The 12,783-nt window shown below is 57.9% G+C and overlaps 1 protein-coding gene across 1 annotated transcript in view; it reads right to left on the bottom strand.

The window, feature by feature from the left end:
• ZMIZ1 (zinc finger MIZ-type containing 1) overlaps positions 1–12,783 on the bottom strand; it is a 233,620-nt gene that overhangs the window by 27,764 nt on the left and 193,073 nt on the right. The window contains 2 exon segments of the mRNA XM_059397899.1: positions 7,431–7,501; positions 7,503–7,576. Of these exon segments, the coding sequence (XP_059253882.1) occupies positions 7,431–7,501; positions 7,503–7,576 (145 nt within the window).

Genomic DNA, 12,783 nt, shown 5'->3' with positions numbered 1-12,783 from the left:
AGCTGTCCTGTGAGGCTCTCAACCTTGGTGTGCAGGACAGAACACAGGACCCTTAGCAACTTAACAGCACAAGTGTGCGTCTTCTCTGCCCCACAAGCTCCCAGCGACCTTCCAGGCTGATGTCCTTTTAGAATGTGCCTGGCAGGCTCAGAAGGAGAGCCCTCTGGAAGCCCCTGGAGCCTGGCAGGGCCCCACCTGCACCTGGGGGAGGGGGGAGCGGGCAGCTGCTGCCTCACCCCCTCGGGTGGGGAGGCCCCGGCTCACCGGGATACTGCACAGGCCGACAAACCAGCCCCAGACCGCCCTACAGCTCCGTGGGTGGGCCTTGTGGGCGGAAACCAGCTCCTTCCTGTTTCATTCTCTCCGCCCGAAACTTGGTGAGAAGCAAACTTAACCGTGGTTCCCAAACTCGGCATGCCCACCGTCTGGCTGGAAGGGGACCCCCAGAGTCCCAGGCCCATCCTGGGAGTGCTTGCGGGCGGCTAGGGACATGGTTGTGGGTCTGCACACGCACCCTGCTGCCACGGTGCCGTGCACACGTGGGGGCAGAGACAGGCACACGCGTGAAGGGGCGGTCTTAGGGACTTGCTCGCCCCCACTCGCACCTGCTGCAGAAGCAGAAGTGGCAGCCGCACCAACACGGCTGTGACTCATCTCCTGGGGAGACGGCTCCTGCTGTCGCAGGGAAGGCTCTCGCCCCCACAGGCCCATGGCAGTCGGCCCTGCCACCGCCTCTGCCCGGGCTCAGACACCACCACGAGGGGGCGGGGGGCTGCCCAGCTACAGCTCCCTGTGGACTCGAGGAACAAGGACAAGCCCGGCTCCTGGGCCCTACCAAGGTGGGAGGGGGCCTGGGGTGATGAAGAGGAAGCCTTAGGGAGCCTGTGGGAGAAGGGGGTGTCCTGAGGCCTTTCCTTCCACTGGCAAGTACTGCAGATGAGGTCAGCCCGGGTCAGGGGTCCTGGCATTTTGGAACTGCCTGCTAGGAACCACTTCTCTCCCCTTCTTCATAGTGGGTTGTGGTTCAGAGGGAGGCCAGGGCTGCTGGGATGTCAGCATCCTACTCTTAGTAATCCTGCCCAGCTCTGTGCACCCCCAGTGGGTACACCCCATCGTGCACCACCCCAGAGCCCACTCTCATGCTGAAAGCTGCAGCATGAGTGGCAGTCCCATCCAGCCAAAACCACCGCAAGAACACCAGTCCCCCGGGAGAGGCACCCGTGCCAGCAGCCACCTGTAATCTAGGCAGTGTTCTGCCTACCCAGCACCTCCTCACGGGAGGCAGCTGCTTTACCACTGCTGTGTCTCCTTAGTCTGGAACGCTTCCTCCTGACCCTCATCCTTAGTCTGGAATGCTTCCTCCTCACTCCTCACTCATCCTTCCCAGGCTCCTCTTCCAAAGGCCACCTCCTCCAGGAAGCCCTTGGGAAATTCACTGGCTTGAGCTCCACTTGTTCCTCACATTCACAGGGCCTGAGTGGGGGCCCATGGAGAGGCTGCCTTTCTCCTTCCGTCCTAGGAGTCCTGACTTAGGCTACCTGTACCTGGCATGATGTCTCCACACACCTACTGGACTCAGAAAGCCTTTGCTAACCAAAGTGCCAGAGAGAAAAACCGACTTTCCATACCCTCCTCAGAAGGAAGCCTGAGAATGAGTAACTGTGTCCACTCATTAAACCTGACTGCTGACTACCCACAGTGCGCTTGTGACCCCATGGGCACTGGCTCCCAGCAACCGAGACCCGCCCTCTGGGGAGAGAAACAGAGGGAAGCTAATGAAGCAGCTACTTGCTCTCTCTGTGCCTTAGGGTCCTTGTCTGTAAAATGGGACAATAACAGTATGTCTCTCAGAAGGCTGTCCGGAGGTCTGAGTGAGCTCCCACGTGTAAGGCAACGTGAGCACATGCAGCTTACCTCTGGCACCTAAAACTGGTGACTGCTGCTGTTGTTATGGTTTATGGAGTGGCTTCTAGAGGCAAGGAACTAGGTGAAGGGACTTTCACCTAAGAACTCATTTCATCCCTTAAAGGGGCTCAACTCAGACGCATCTGTAGGAGCTGAGGGTCACAAGGTCCTGGAGCTTATCAAGGGCAAGACTGCCAGGTGGGCTTGACCTCATCCTCTTGCCTCAGGGAGCTAAGGATCTGGTAAGACAGCACCTCCCCGCACAAAGATGGGGAGGGGCGCCTGGGGAGCTCAGTCGGCTAAGCGGCTGACTCTGAGTTCATGCTCAGGTCATGATCTCAGGGTCATCAGATCGAGCCCAACATCAGGTTCTGTGCCCAGAGGGAGTCTGTTTGGGGATTCTCTCCCTCCCTCTCCCTCCACCCCCCTTCTCAAATAAAAAAAAAAGGAGAGAGATGGTGGTAATGCAAGGGGGGCACACAGTATGAGGGACATCTAGCAGTCCCCAAGAATTCTGAGAAGGGGCACAACTTCTAAGCTTCTTGGGGGACGCCACCCAGCATGAAGGGACAGAGGACATGTAAAAGTTTAGTCTCAAAGACTGGCTGCAGAGAAAACCCAGTGGCCTGGGAAAAAAACCCAAAAACCAAAAACAAACCTGCACAGAGTATCCCAGAAAATATTCAGGGACTCCAACTAGATGTTCATGAGACTAATACTCAGATGGCACAGGGAGGCCCTGCTAAATAGCGGAACTCTAAACTTCGAGTCTCTGGGGTTAAGCCTTGGTTGCGCCACTGACAATTTCTATGACCTTGGACATATCACTTAAGTCAGCTCGACTTTCTCATCTGTAAAATGGGACTAACACTCTCCTAGAATGAAGCATACGAATATAGGTAAAGTTTCACCCAGAGCCGGGCACTGAGTCCCTGCTAAATTGTACTTCCACTTTTCTCTCCATTTTTCCATGCTGAGTGTGTGCAGGTGCCCCTATTTACTTGATGATACGATGACAGTGCTCACAAGTTTTCCAAAAATGCTACAAGAGGGGGATGTTCTTATCATTACTGCCCATTGAACAGATTTCCCAAGCCTCTGGGGGCGTTCCTTAAGTGTTCCTTTGCCTTCCTGCCCCCTACCAAACTCCTACCTATACTCCAAAGCCCAGCCTGGGTACACTCCCTTTTGTGATTCTCTTAAGCAGAACCAAGGACATTTTCCTCTATTCCCTCAGCTCTTTTTGTCACATAAAAGAGCTTTTCACACTGCAGTTAGCGTAGACAATTTACATGTCTGTTTGGCAGCTCCATAGGCACTGACTGATGTTTGCTAAATGTGAGAAAATGAGTAAAAGCCCAGCAAGAGTGGAGTGCTGATTCCTGGCTCCTGGGTACCTCCTGTGGCAGCGTCTACACAGACATTCACAGAGGGAAGAGACGGGCAGGGCTGAGTTATTTCTTCCCTTGCACTCCTAACAGCCACTTTATTTGGGAGAAAGAACAAATTCCTATTAAGGGTATTGTCAGACCCGAATTAATTTCCCTGATCTGGCTATATGGGTCCGTCTCCATGCAAGGCTGAAGAGCTCCCGCTAATGAAACACCAAGCCAGTGAGGAGCGGAAGCCCCCACCCTCTTTCATCTAGGGGAGCCGTTAACGGGGCTCTCCATCATCACAATTACTCGGGCCGCTTCCTTCCCTCCCCGCGGTGAAACGCGGAGGGACCTGCGCAGCTGACTGCATGTTGGAGGGTTTTACATTTTTTCAGTAGGAAGGAGGAAAGGAAAAGATCCTGTATCTTAGCAATCTGGAACCGATGGAGCAGGATTTTTGGCTCCTTCATCAATCCTTCTTCCCTCCCTCCCTCCCTTTCTTTTTTTAAAAAATTTTCTGGGGGCAAGAAGAAGGACCCATTACAACCTAAGCTTTGGGCCCAGCTCCATAGAAGCAGCGAACGATGAGCACAGAGAAGCTGGTATGGCGGCACCAAGGAAAGGAGGTGGCTGGGGGTTCTGCTCTGATGGAGCCCCTCTCTGTTGGCTGATCAGAGTGAGTGCGTCGGAGTCCGCTGGCACCGACCGCGCTGGAAGTCCTGCACTGCTGTTCTAGTACTATAGATGAGGGCACTGAGGCACAGAGAGGTTCCAGAGCTGCCCAGAGGCCCCCAGCCCGGAGAGGACAGAGTGAAGACACTCACGCCCGGGGGGCCTGGCTCAGTGCCTGTGCCGCCCACCTACTGCATAAACTGGAGCACCCGGGGTGCACCCAGGCGCCTCTCCAGGGGGCGGGAGGAGGACACACAAACCCGTCCCCTGGAAGAGGAAGGGCGGCACCCCTTGATTTTGGAGTCATCCTTAGCTCTAGCGGGCTTTGACTGTAATTAAGTTAGGAATGTAAATGAGATTTATTAGGCTTTTAATTACTTTTGCAGCACTGATTTGCATAGGGACAATGTGCTAATTACAAACGGCTTTTTTAACCACTCCTTTAAATCTGAGAGAGAAGGGAGAAGTGTACGTTGGCAGCACGTCCAGGTGACGGCGGGGGCGGGAGCTGTGAGCCCAAGGCCCCTTCCAGCCCCAGGCTCGGCCTTCCTTCTAGGGTCAGGAGCACCGCACACGTCTGCAGAGCAGAGAGAACGGCATCCACACAGCCCCTCATCCCGGCCAGCCTCAGAGCCACTCCAAGGACAGCTCCACAGACCATAAAGCTCTTCCTCAACGCGTGGGCGCTTGTCGTTCCCCCAAGACTGCTGTCACCCCCAGCAGTGGCCGCGGGACGCCTGAGCCCTCTGATCCTTGTGTGTGTGTGGTACCAAGTGCCACTGTGTGCCTGTTGTCTCCAGCCCTGATGCTGTGGTGCCCACCTCCAGGGAACCTACCCCTTAAGTGGCTGGGACTGTGGCTCCAGAGCTAACGGAAGCATGACAGTCACAGGGTCCCCCAGAGACAGCCTGGCGCTCCGGGCTCCCAGGGACCCCCCACCCTTTCCTACTTACTAGTCCTCAGAGCCTACAGACAAGCCCCCCTGAGTTTTCAAACAGCGACACCCCTCCAAGTCCCAAATCCTGATCACCCCCCGTGGCCCAGGGTCTCCCGAATTAAAAGGGAAAGAGGGGCTTCTGTTCTCCAAGTCACTCAATCCAGCAGCGAAGGAAGGGGCCTGAAAATTTTCCTCTCTGTGAAAAGTACCTGACTTTCCTTCTTATTTGGGAAATTACATGAGGACTTAAAATGTGATGCCTCCTATTGGGGATTCCTGGGCAACTCACAAAGCTAGAAGTAGAGAATGGCCCACCTTGCATCATCAACCATAATGTGCCCTTGGCCTCAGCGTGAGGTCTGCAGGGATGTGGACCAGTCCTCCCATCTCCCGTCCGTCCTTCCTGTCCTCTGTTCAAATGATGCCCCTTCTTTCTGGTAGTGGCATCGTACAGAATTGGGAAATAGGGCAAGTCTGGATCAGAGTTGGGTTAAACAGCCAGACACCCCCTCACCGGTCTTGAATGGCCAGGAGCAGGAGCAGAGTGAAGGGCACAGCACTGTCCTGCTCCTCACCGGCTGTGTGCTCTTGGGCAAGTCACTGTCCTGCTCTGGTCCTGCTTTCTGTTCTAGCTCTGTCATTTGGGGAGGGAGGTATGGTGCAGAATGTGAGGAGGCCACGTTCCGTGGAAGCAACTGGCCCTCCATCGGTTCTCAGCAACTCTTCCGGGGGATGGGGCTCTCCCATCTCTGAGAGGCTGCGTCTTTGCCTCCTGTCATTCATGGCTCCCTACAGGGAGTTGAACCAGTGTGGCATCAGGAGCAGCGCACTGCGTCACGGCCACCTGAGGAAAAACCAGTTCAAGCTCACGGAATGCACCCACCCAGCTCTGAGACCAAGTCCTTGTCCTTGAAGGTCAAGGCCCATGTCCTCTGGGAAGCCTCTTGACAGCCTAGCCGTTTTTCCTCCTTCTGACCCCCAGGCCAGGCCTGCCTGTCACCTAACCCTAAACATGCCTCCATCTGTCGGGTCTCAGTTTTGCCTCAGTGGGCCTTCCTCCCCAGCTAGCGAAATGCAGCTCCCCGGAGCACAGACATCCTTCATCCGGGTAACTCCAGGACAGGACGGTCTCCGGCCTCCAGCTCAGCTCAGCTCAGCAACGACCTGGCAAAGGCCTGGCCAGGGTCCAGAGCCACAGCACTCTGCAGCCTGAACGGTCATGGCTGAGCAGGTGCGAGGCAGGCCTCTCGTGGGGCTGCGGGGCTCCGGTCCACCAGCCGGGACTGCTTTCGTGCAGTGGCTTGGAGGAGGACAGGAAGGACGGACGGGAGATGGGAGGCAACGAGAGACGGCAGGTGTCTGGCAGGGCGGAGTGGTAAGGGCCTAAAGTATAGGCAGACCGCTGAGGCTCCCTTCAGCCACAGCCTGCGCAGAGCAGCTGGCAGCCCTGACGGAGAAGCCCTGCGGCTTTCTGCCGAGCCAGGGCAACGGGAGGACAGCAGCCAAAGGCAGGTTTTGCCTTTCTAGAGCCGTCGTTCTTAACCACGGGTGATACCCTCACCCCCTCAAAATGTGTGAAGGTGCTTTTATAGCATTGGGGTGGGGGGCACTAGAACAACCAAGTGGGCAGGGACCGAGACATTGAATGCCCTGACCCAATGCCGGCAGTGCCCCCCCCGCAATGAGAAACACCCACAGAAGGGGGCGCTGTCCTGAGTCTAGGGGTCAGGGTGGGACCCAGGTCACCTGCCGCATGCTCTGGGCTACGGGTGCCTCAGTCAGGCTGGGTCGTGGATGAGAGCCTAGCTCTGACTACAAGTGTACCCTCCTGAGTTTGTCATCAGGGGTACTTGCGGAGGGAAAGCAGACAGCAGGGCAGGCCCTGCTGTTCGGGGGTCATCTGGCAGAGCATGCAGAGGGAGCGGGCCCAGCTCAGCCAGGGAACTGCAGAATCACTGACTGCAGGGTTTGCTCATCCTGAACACGTGCTCCTTCCGAGGCTGGGGCTGGGCAGACTGGCCACTTGCTCGTGGCCCGACGGCCTCCTCCAAGGCATTCCCACCTGTGATCCCGGGCTTCTCTGGAGCCCACCCCTCACTCAGCTCCTGCCTGCTCCGCCTGGGCTGGCTCTGTCCTCATCTGCTGGTGGGAGCCCAGCTCTGTGATGTTCCTGAGCCCCTCGTGGGCCCTGGGTATCTCTGGGTTTGCCCAGGACCCTGCTCAGGAGAAATGGAAGGCCCTGGGCTCGGGACAGTTAAGCTTCAGCCTCAAGTCTAGAACCTAAAAGAAGAGGCAGCCTTCCACCAAAGGGACAGGGCAGCCACGCTGGGTAAGACCAGCACTTTCAACCTCTGCTGTGACGGGGAAGAGACAGTGCTCCTCCACCAGGATTTCAAAAACAGCTGCATTTTAGAAAACACAGAATATCCTCTGGGCTGCTTGGTGCCCCACCCCAACCTTCCAGGTCTTCCACTGCAAGGGCACTGCCCGGTGCTCGCCCAGCAGCCCCCGGCCCATCCCGGAGATACATGCCCACTTACCTGTGCGACAGAGTGGGTTTCATGGAGCTCATGGAGTTGAGGGGGGGCTGCATGGGGAGTTTCCCGGGGGGGGTCGCTCTGGCGGCTCTTCTGATGTCGGAGCAGCAGCAGGCGGCCAAGCTCCTCACACCAGGAGGACAGCAGGGCTACAAGGAAGGACAGGATGGTCAGCCAGCCCTGTGGCCACCTCCCCCTGCTATGTCCGCCCCCACACCTCATCCTCCCAGACTGGGTGTTTCCACCCTCGTGTGACACCAGGAGAGCCACCAAGCCTCCTCAGGAGGCCTTGGTCTTCTCACCTGTAGAGTGGGACGGCCACCCCGAAGGAGGGCCAATGTCAATGGCCCTCACTCTGAGAAGGACAGGCCAGAGGTGAGCATGGACTCGATGGAGGGGATGTCAGAGACGGTGTCAAGGAGAGACCACCAGAGCGGGAGGGAGGGAGCCCAGCACAGACCCTATGTGGGGCAAGTTTAGGAAGTGCTGGGTTCCCCCCAACTTCTCAGCAAGGCCTCTGGACAGTCAGCTCAACATGGCCTTTCCTCGGGGGGCAGGGTAGGAGGGGCAAAAGTCACCCGGAATCCAGAGCGTTCCTGAAGACTCCTGATGATCCCAGGAATGCCCGTGGGCTCCTTCCTGACAGTCTTCCCCACCAAAGTGCCCGTGCCTTCCAGGGAGACCTGAGGCTGGTCCCTGTGCTGCTGGGCACCCACGCTTAGGAGGACTAAGGACTTGCAGGGCAGAGGGCAGCCCCAGGGTGAGGTGGGGGGCTAACCCAGAGTGCGCCGGGGGCACAGAAGGCAGAAGCCCAGGAGGATCTTCACATCCGGGCGTCGAGCCCTTGAACACCAAGAGAAGAGCAGCTGAAGCTAACTAAAGGGGTACTGGGCAATCACCCTTCACTGTCCTAATGTGGCCGTCAGGGGCCAGAAGCACCCTCCTGGTCAGTTCATCTGGCCAGTCCGTCCAAGCACGAACGATTTGGAAAGGCTGGGCTGCCACCACTTTGTTACGTGAACCAACAGAGCTCAGAGACCCTCTCTGGGCCTCAGTTTGCTCAGCCCTGCCCTCCTCGCAGGGCTGTGGGGAGGGGTGCGTGGTGGGGGGATTGCTGAGATGGTGTGGGAGCAAAAGGGGGTGACCACACCCCGGCCACTGCCCCATTCCTGCCATGAGGACTGGTCAGCCGGGTCTGAGAGCTCTGGAAGGAGTCAGGCCAGTCTGATAGACGCCCGTGGAAGCACAACCGCTCAGCCGCTTGCTGGACGCAGAGCCCACTTCCTCATTTCCAGGCTCTCCCACCTAGATGCTATACGACATGCTTCTGTGTCCTTTTCTCCAAATCCACCCTGCATGATCCAGAATGCCAGCCACTCACCCCATTCGACAGATAAGCAGACTGAGCTCAGGTGAGGGAAGTCACTGGCTCCCAGTAACCACAGCTAGAGGGGCAGACACAGAAGGGGTGCTCCTGCCCCATTGCCCCAGTAGTGAAGTCCAAGCCGGGACCAAAATGTGGCAGAGCAGATGAAACCCTTCAGAAGGCAAAAACCGAGTGGCCATGGACTCCAGCCCCACCAACTTAGCAAGGAAGCCCTCCAGCCTCGTCCGAACTCCCCCGCCCCCATCACCATGTTCAGCGAGCGCTGGGGAAGATGCCTTGCCCTACAGAGCCCTGCAGTGGCTTCCCAGGGCTGTCATGTCAAACTGCCCAGATCCTGGACCGAGTGCCCCATTGGCGCACAGACCTGAGAGGCAGGGCTGGGACCCTCTGCAGTCCTGTCTGCCCCTGCCCAGGCCCACAGCAACTCTGCCAGTCATGGGGAGCGGTGGGTTCCTTCCTGCCCCTCACCCGGTGGGCAGGAGCCAAGAGGCCACTGTTCAGGCCAGCAGGAGAGCCCTGTGCACACGGTCCCACTGGCAGCTGCCCACAATGGTGGCATACCTGTTCCCGGGGAAGCACAGAGGCTGCTGCGCAAGGGACAGGCAGTGGTTCTCCCGGGGAATGGGGTCAGGGTGGGGAGGGGTCCTCTAGGGTTGCTGGGTTTGTCTGCTCTGCTTGTGTGCTGCCCAAAGACCACCAGTCAAAGAGGCCAGCAGGGGTTGAACACCAGCCTATGCCTCTGGCCAGGAGAGCACCTGTTCTGCCTCCGGGAGGGGATGCCAATGGGTGAGCTACATCTTAAAAGATGTGTCCTGCCCTTCTCTGTCAGGCTCATCTTGCCACCACCTGTCCAGGGAGGAGGATGCCAGAGAGACCCCTACCCTGGCGGGTGTCTGCCCAGAACCATGGCAAAACGCCCCTAAAGCAGGCATCCAGCACACATCTGCCACAGCTGGAGGGGGAGGCAGCCTATTCAGAGAGGTTGGAACAAACAGAAATGAATTTCCAGATTGCTCCATTCTTCTCCCAAGCCCCTAGTTACCGCTTCTTGGGCGGGGGGGCGGGGGGGATGGTACTGGGCATCTGGAAACTCATTTGCACGCCAAGCACGAGGCCTGCCGGATCGCGGCGATGGAGGGACTGCTCGGCTGCCAGCACAAAGGACGGCCACAGATGGTGTCGCCCGCTGCCCACGGACGCCCCTCCCAGCCCGCGCTCCTCCTGGGGGCCACCACGCCGGGCGGGAGCTTTCCTCCAATGTCATGGGCCACCCCCCTGCTTGGTCAAGGACAGCCCTCATCTGCCTATCACTGGTGGAGGGGTTTTCCATAAAGGGAATGAAAGGAAGCTGGTGGCATCGCGGGGCCTGGCTGCGAAGAGCCTGGGACATGGGGAGCAGATGGGACGTGTGTATAAGCCAGTCACGACATAACACAGATGCCAGGATAGCCACAGAGGAGGAGGGCAGGGGGCGAGAAAGGCAGCACCCTCCCCTCCTCGGCCCGGGCAGCCAGCTAGCACAGAGGCCATGCTGACGACGCATGGGGGTGGCGGCACGGACACAGGGCATGCTCTCTCGTGCCGCAGACCCCCACAAGCTGCTCTGACACAAAGGCTGGGGGATGACAGCAGGTGAGAGCCAGTCTGTGGCCCAACAGGGAGTCGGCACTGTCTGAGACCCAGGAGGACTAACAGAGGCAGGCAGGGGGTCATACAAGGACAGACAGACAGGCCAGCTGGGTGGGCGTCTACGTGCACACCACATCGTTCCTGCATCCAGGAGGAGTGGAGCATGTGTGCTCAGATGGGGCCTGTCTTGCCTGCATGTCCATGGGGTCCCATGGGTCTCTGCTCTGTGCCCTCTCTGCGGTGAGAAAGGAGAGGGGACCGCCGAGCACAGGCTCGGGGTTCAGGAGGGATGTCAGACATGCGGAGTCCCCAGATGGGGTGGGAGGGATGGGAAGGCACTGTGCGGTGTGCACGAGGCTGCCCGAACTGGGCAGAGCTTCAGGAAGAGATACCAGCCATCTTAAGGGGCTAAGGCAGGGGAAGGAGTGGCCCTCTTGCTGCTTGGACAGCCACCGCGGCCAGCCCTGGGTCTGGTTCTGGGGGTACCACTCACCCTGGCAGTCTGGGTTCCAGTAATGTGATGTGACTGTGGGTGAATTACACACACTCTCTGGGCCTCAGTTTCTTTATATGATAATAGGCATAATGCTAATGCTCTCTCCTTAGGACTGCTGGGCCCCTGGAATGACACTAACACCTACAAGGTGCTGAGAACAGGGTCTGGTGTAATAAGCACAGAGAGCTGGGAAAACACCGCGTGTGCTCTCCGGACAGCAGGTGAGGGTCTGCGAATGCTCCCTCTTCCCCACAGCAGGAAAGCACCTTGTGAATGGGAGGAAGCCAACCTGGCCCACTCCAGGAGGGGTCAAGGCAGTCCCAACGGGCACCAGGGCCTAAGCCGCTCCGGGAGAGGGTAGGGGACGGGACAATGGTAGGGAGGACCCAAGAACAGGAGCTAATTGCTCTGGCTTTGTAGTCCCACGGGTGATGGGGCTTGGGTCCTGTCCTGCCACTCCCTGGCTGTTGAGATTTCATACAGGCTTGAAAACCCAGTTTCCCCGTCTGTGAAATGGGCTTAACAGAAGCTGCCTGTCTCAGGGAGTGAATGGGAGCTATAAATTAGTGTTGTCAGCCAACTGCAAAGGTATCCAAGCAGAAGCCAGAAAGGGAGGGAGAGTGGGCAGAAGAACGAAGGAACCCTGTATCCTACAGTAGCCCCCGAAAAGCAGCCCATCAATCCCACACCCATCACACAGCCCTGGGAGAGTGTGGAGGCACCGGCTTTGGAACCAGTCCATGAGACCCAATCCCAGCTCAGTCTCCACCACCCGTGTGGCACCTTGAACAAGTTGCCTACCCTTCCTGGGCCTCAGTTTTCTCATCTCTAAAATGGGATGGTGGTGATTCTACTCCCCACCTCAGAGGGTAGTCGCAAGCATGAGCTGAGTTACCATCACACAGTGCGGGGGCCGCACTCGTAGGGGGCCATACACGTGTTTGCTACGGTGAAGATTAGTATTACTGACCTCAGTCAGAAGAGAAGCGACCATCAGGATGCAGCTTTGGTGTCGCTGGCCATGTGGGACCGTACGACAGAGACCAATGATGTGGGGAGGCAAGCAGCTGCAGAAGTGCCAAAGGGGCTCGGCTGGAAGCGGAGTGTCCCTAAGTCCCAGACCCCAGAGCGGATGACTAGGCCTGCCTGCCCCATTGGCTATGGAATCTGCCGAGTGGCCCCTATCACGTGCCCCGCTTTGCCTGAGACACGGAAGGCAAAAATCAATTCCCCGTTTAGATGCAGTTCTGCCTTTGCTTCAGTCAGTGGAGAGGGACCTTCAGCCCCGGAAGGAAGGTATTCTGGCTTCCCTAGGATCTGCCATGGGCCTCCTGGCCCACTAGCCACCATCTTCAACGAGGGGTTCCTTGGGATCTTTAACACCCCAAGACCCACCCCGGGGCACCTCACCTGGCCCGGTCTTGGGCCCTGGTGTCTGGCAGCCAAGTTCTGGATGGCCACGTTATAGGGGAAGCAGCAGCCTCGAGGGTCAGCGGAGCCTGGCCGCGAGAAGACATGACATTGACCACTGCCCGCACTTGTCTCTGCAGCTTACCCAGGAAGCCACTGGGACACGAGGATTCCCACTCCAGACCTGCCTTGCCTTGGATTTCAGCAACTAGGGTCATTTGCCAACAGCACGTGTCTTACTGTTGATGCCACGTCATGGTGTGATTCGTGGCGTGACTTCCTTCCTCGTGGTACATAAAACAGTGGTGAGTATGACCATGGGGGGGGGCATCTTCTATGAATGAGATACAGCAGACAAGTCTAGGGACCCCTGTGCCAGCAGATTTGGTGGCTAAGGCGGCATGAACTCTTCTGGAAGAGAAGTGGAAATGAGC

Source organism: Mustela nigripes, chromosome 4 (genome assembly GCF_022355385.1).
Source record: "Mustela nigripes isolate SB6536 chromosome 4, MUSNIG.SB6536, whole genome shotgun sequence".
Lineage (NCBI taxonomy): Eukaryota > Metazoa > Chordata > Mammalia > Carnivora > Mustelidae > Mustela > Mustela nigripes.
Note: the sequence above shows the minus strand (reverse complement) of the source record. Positions and strands in the feature narration are given on the sequence as shown.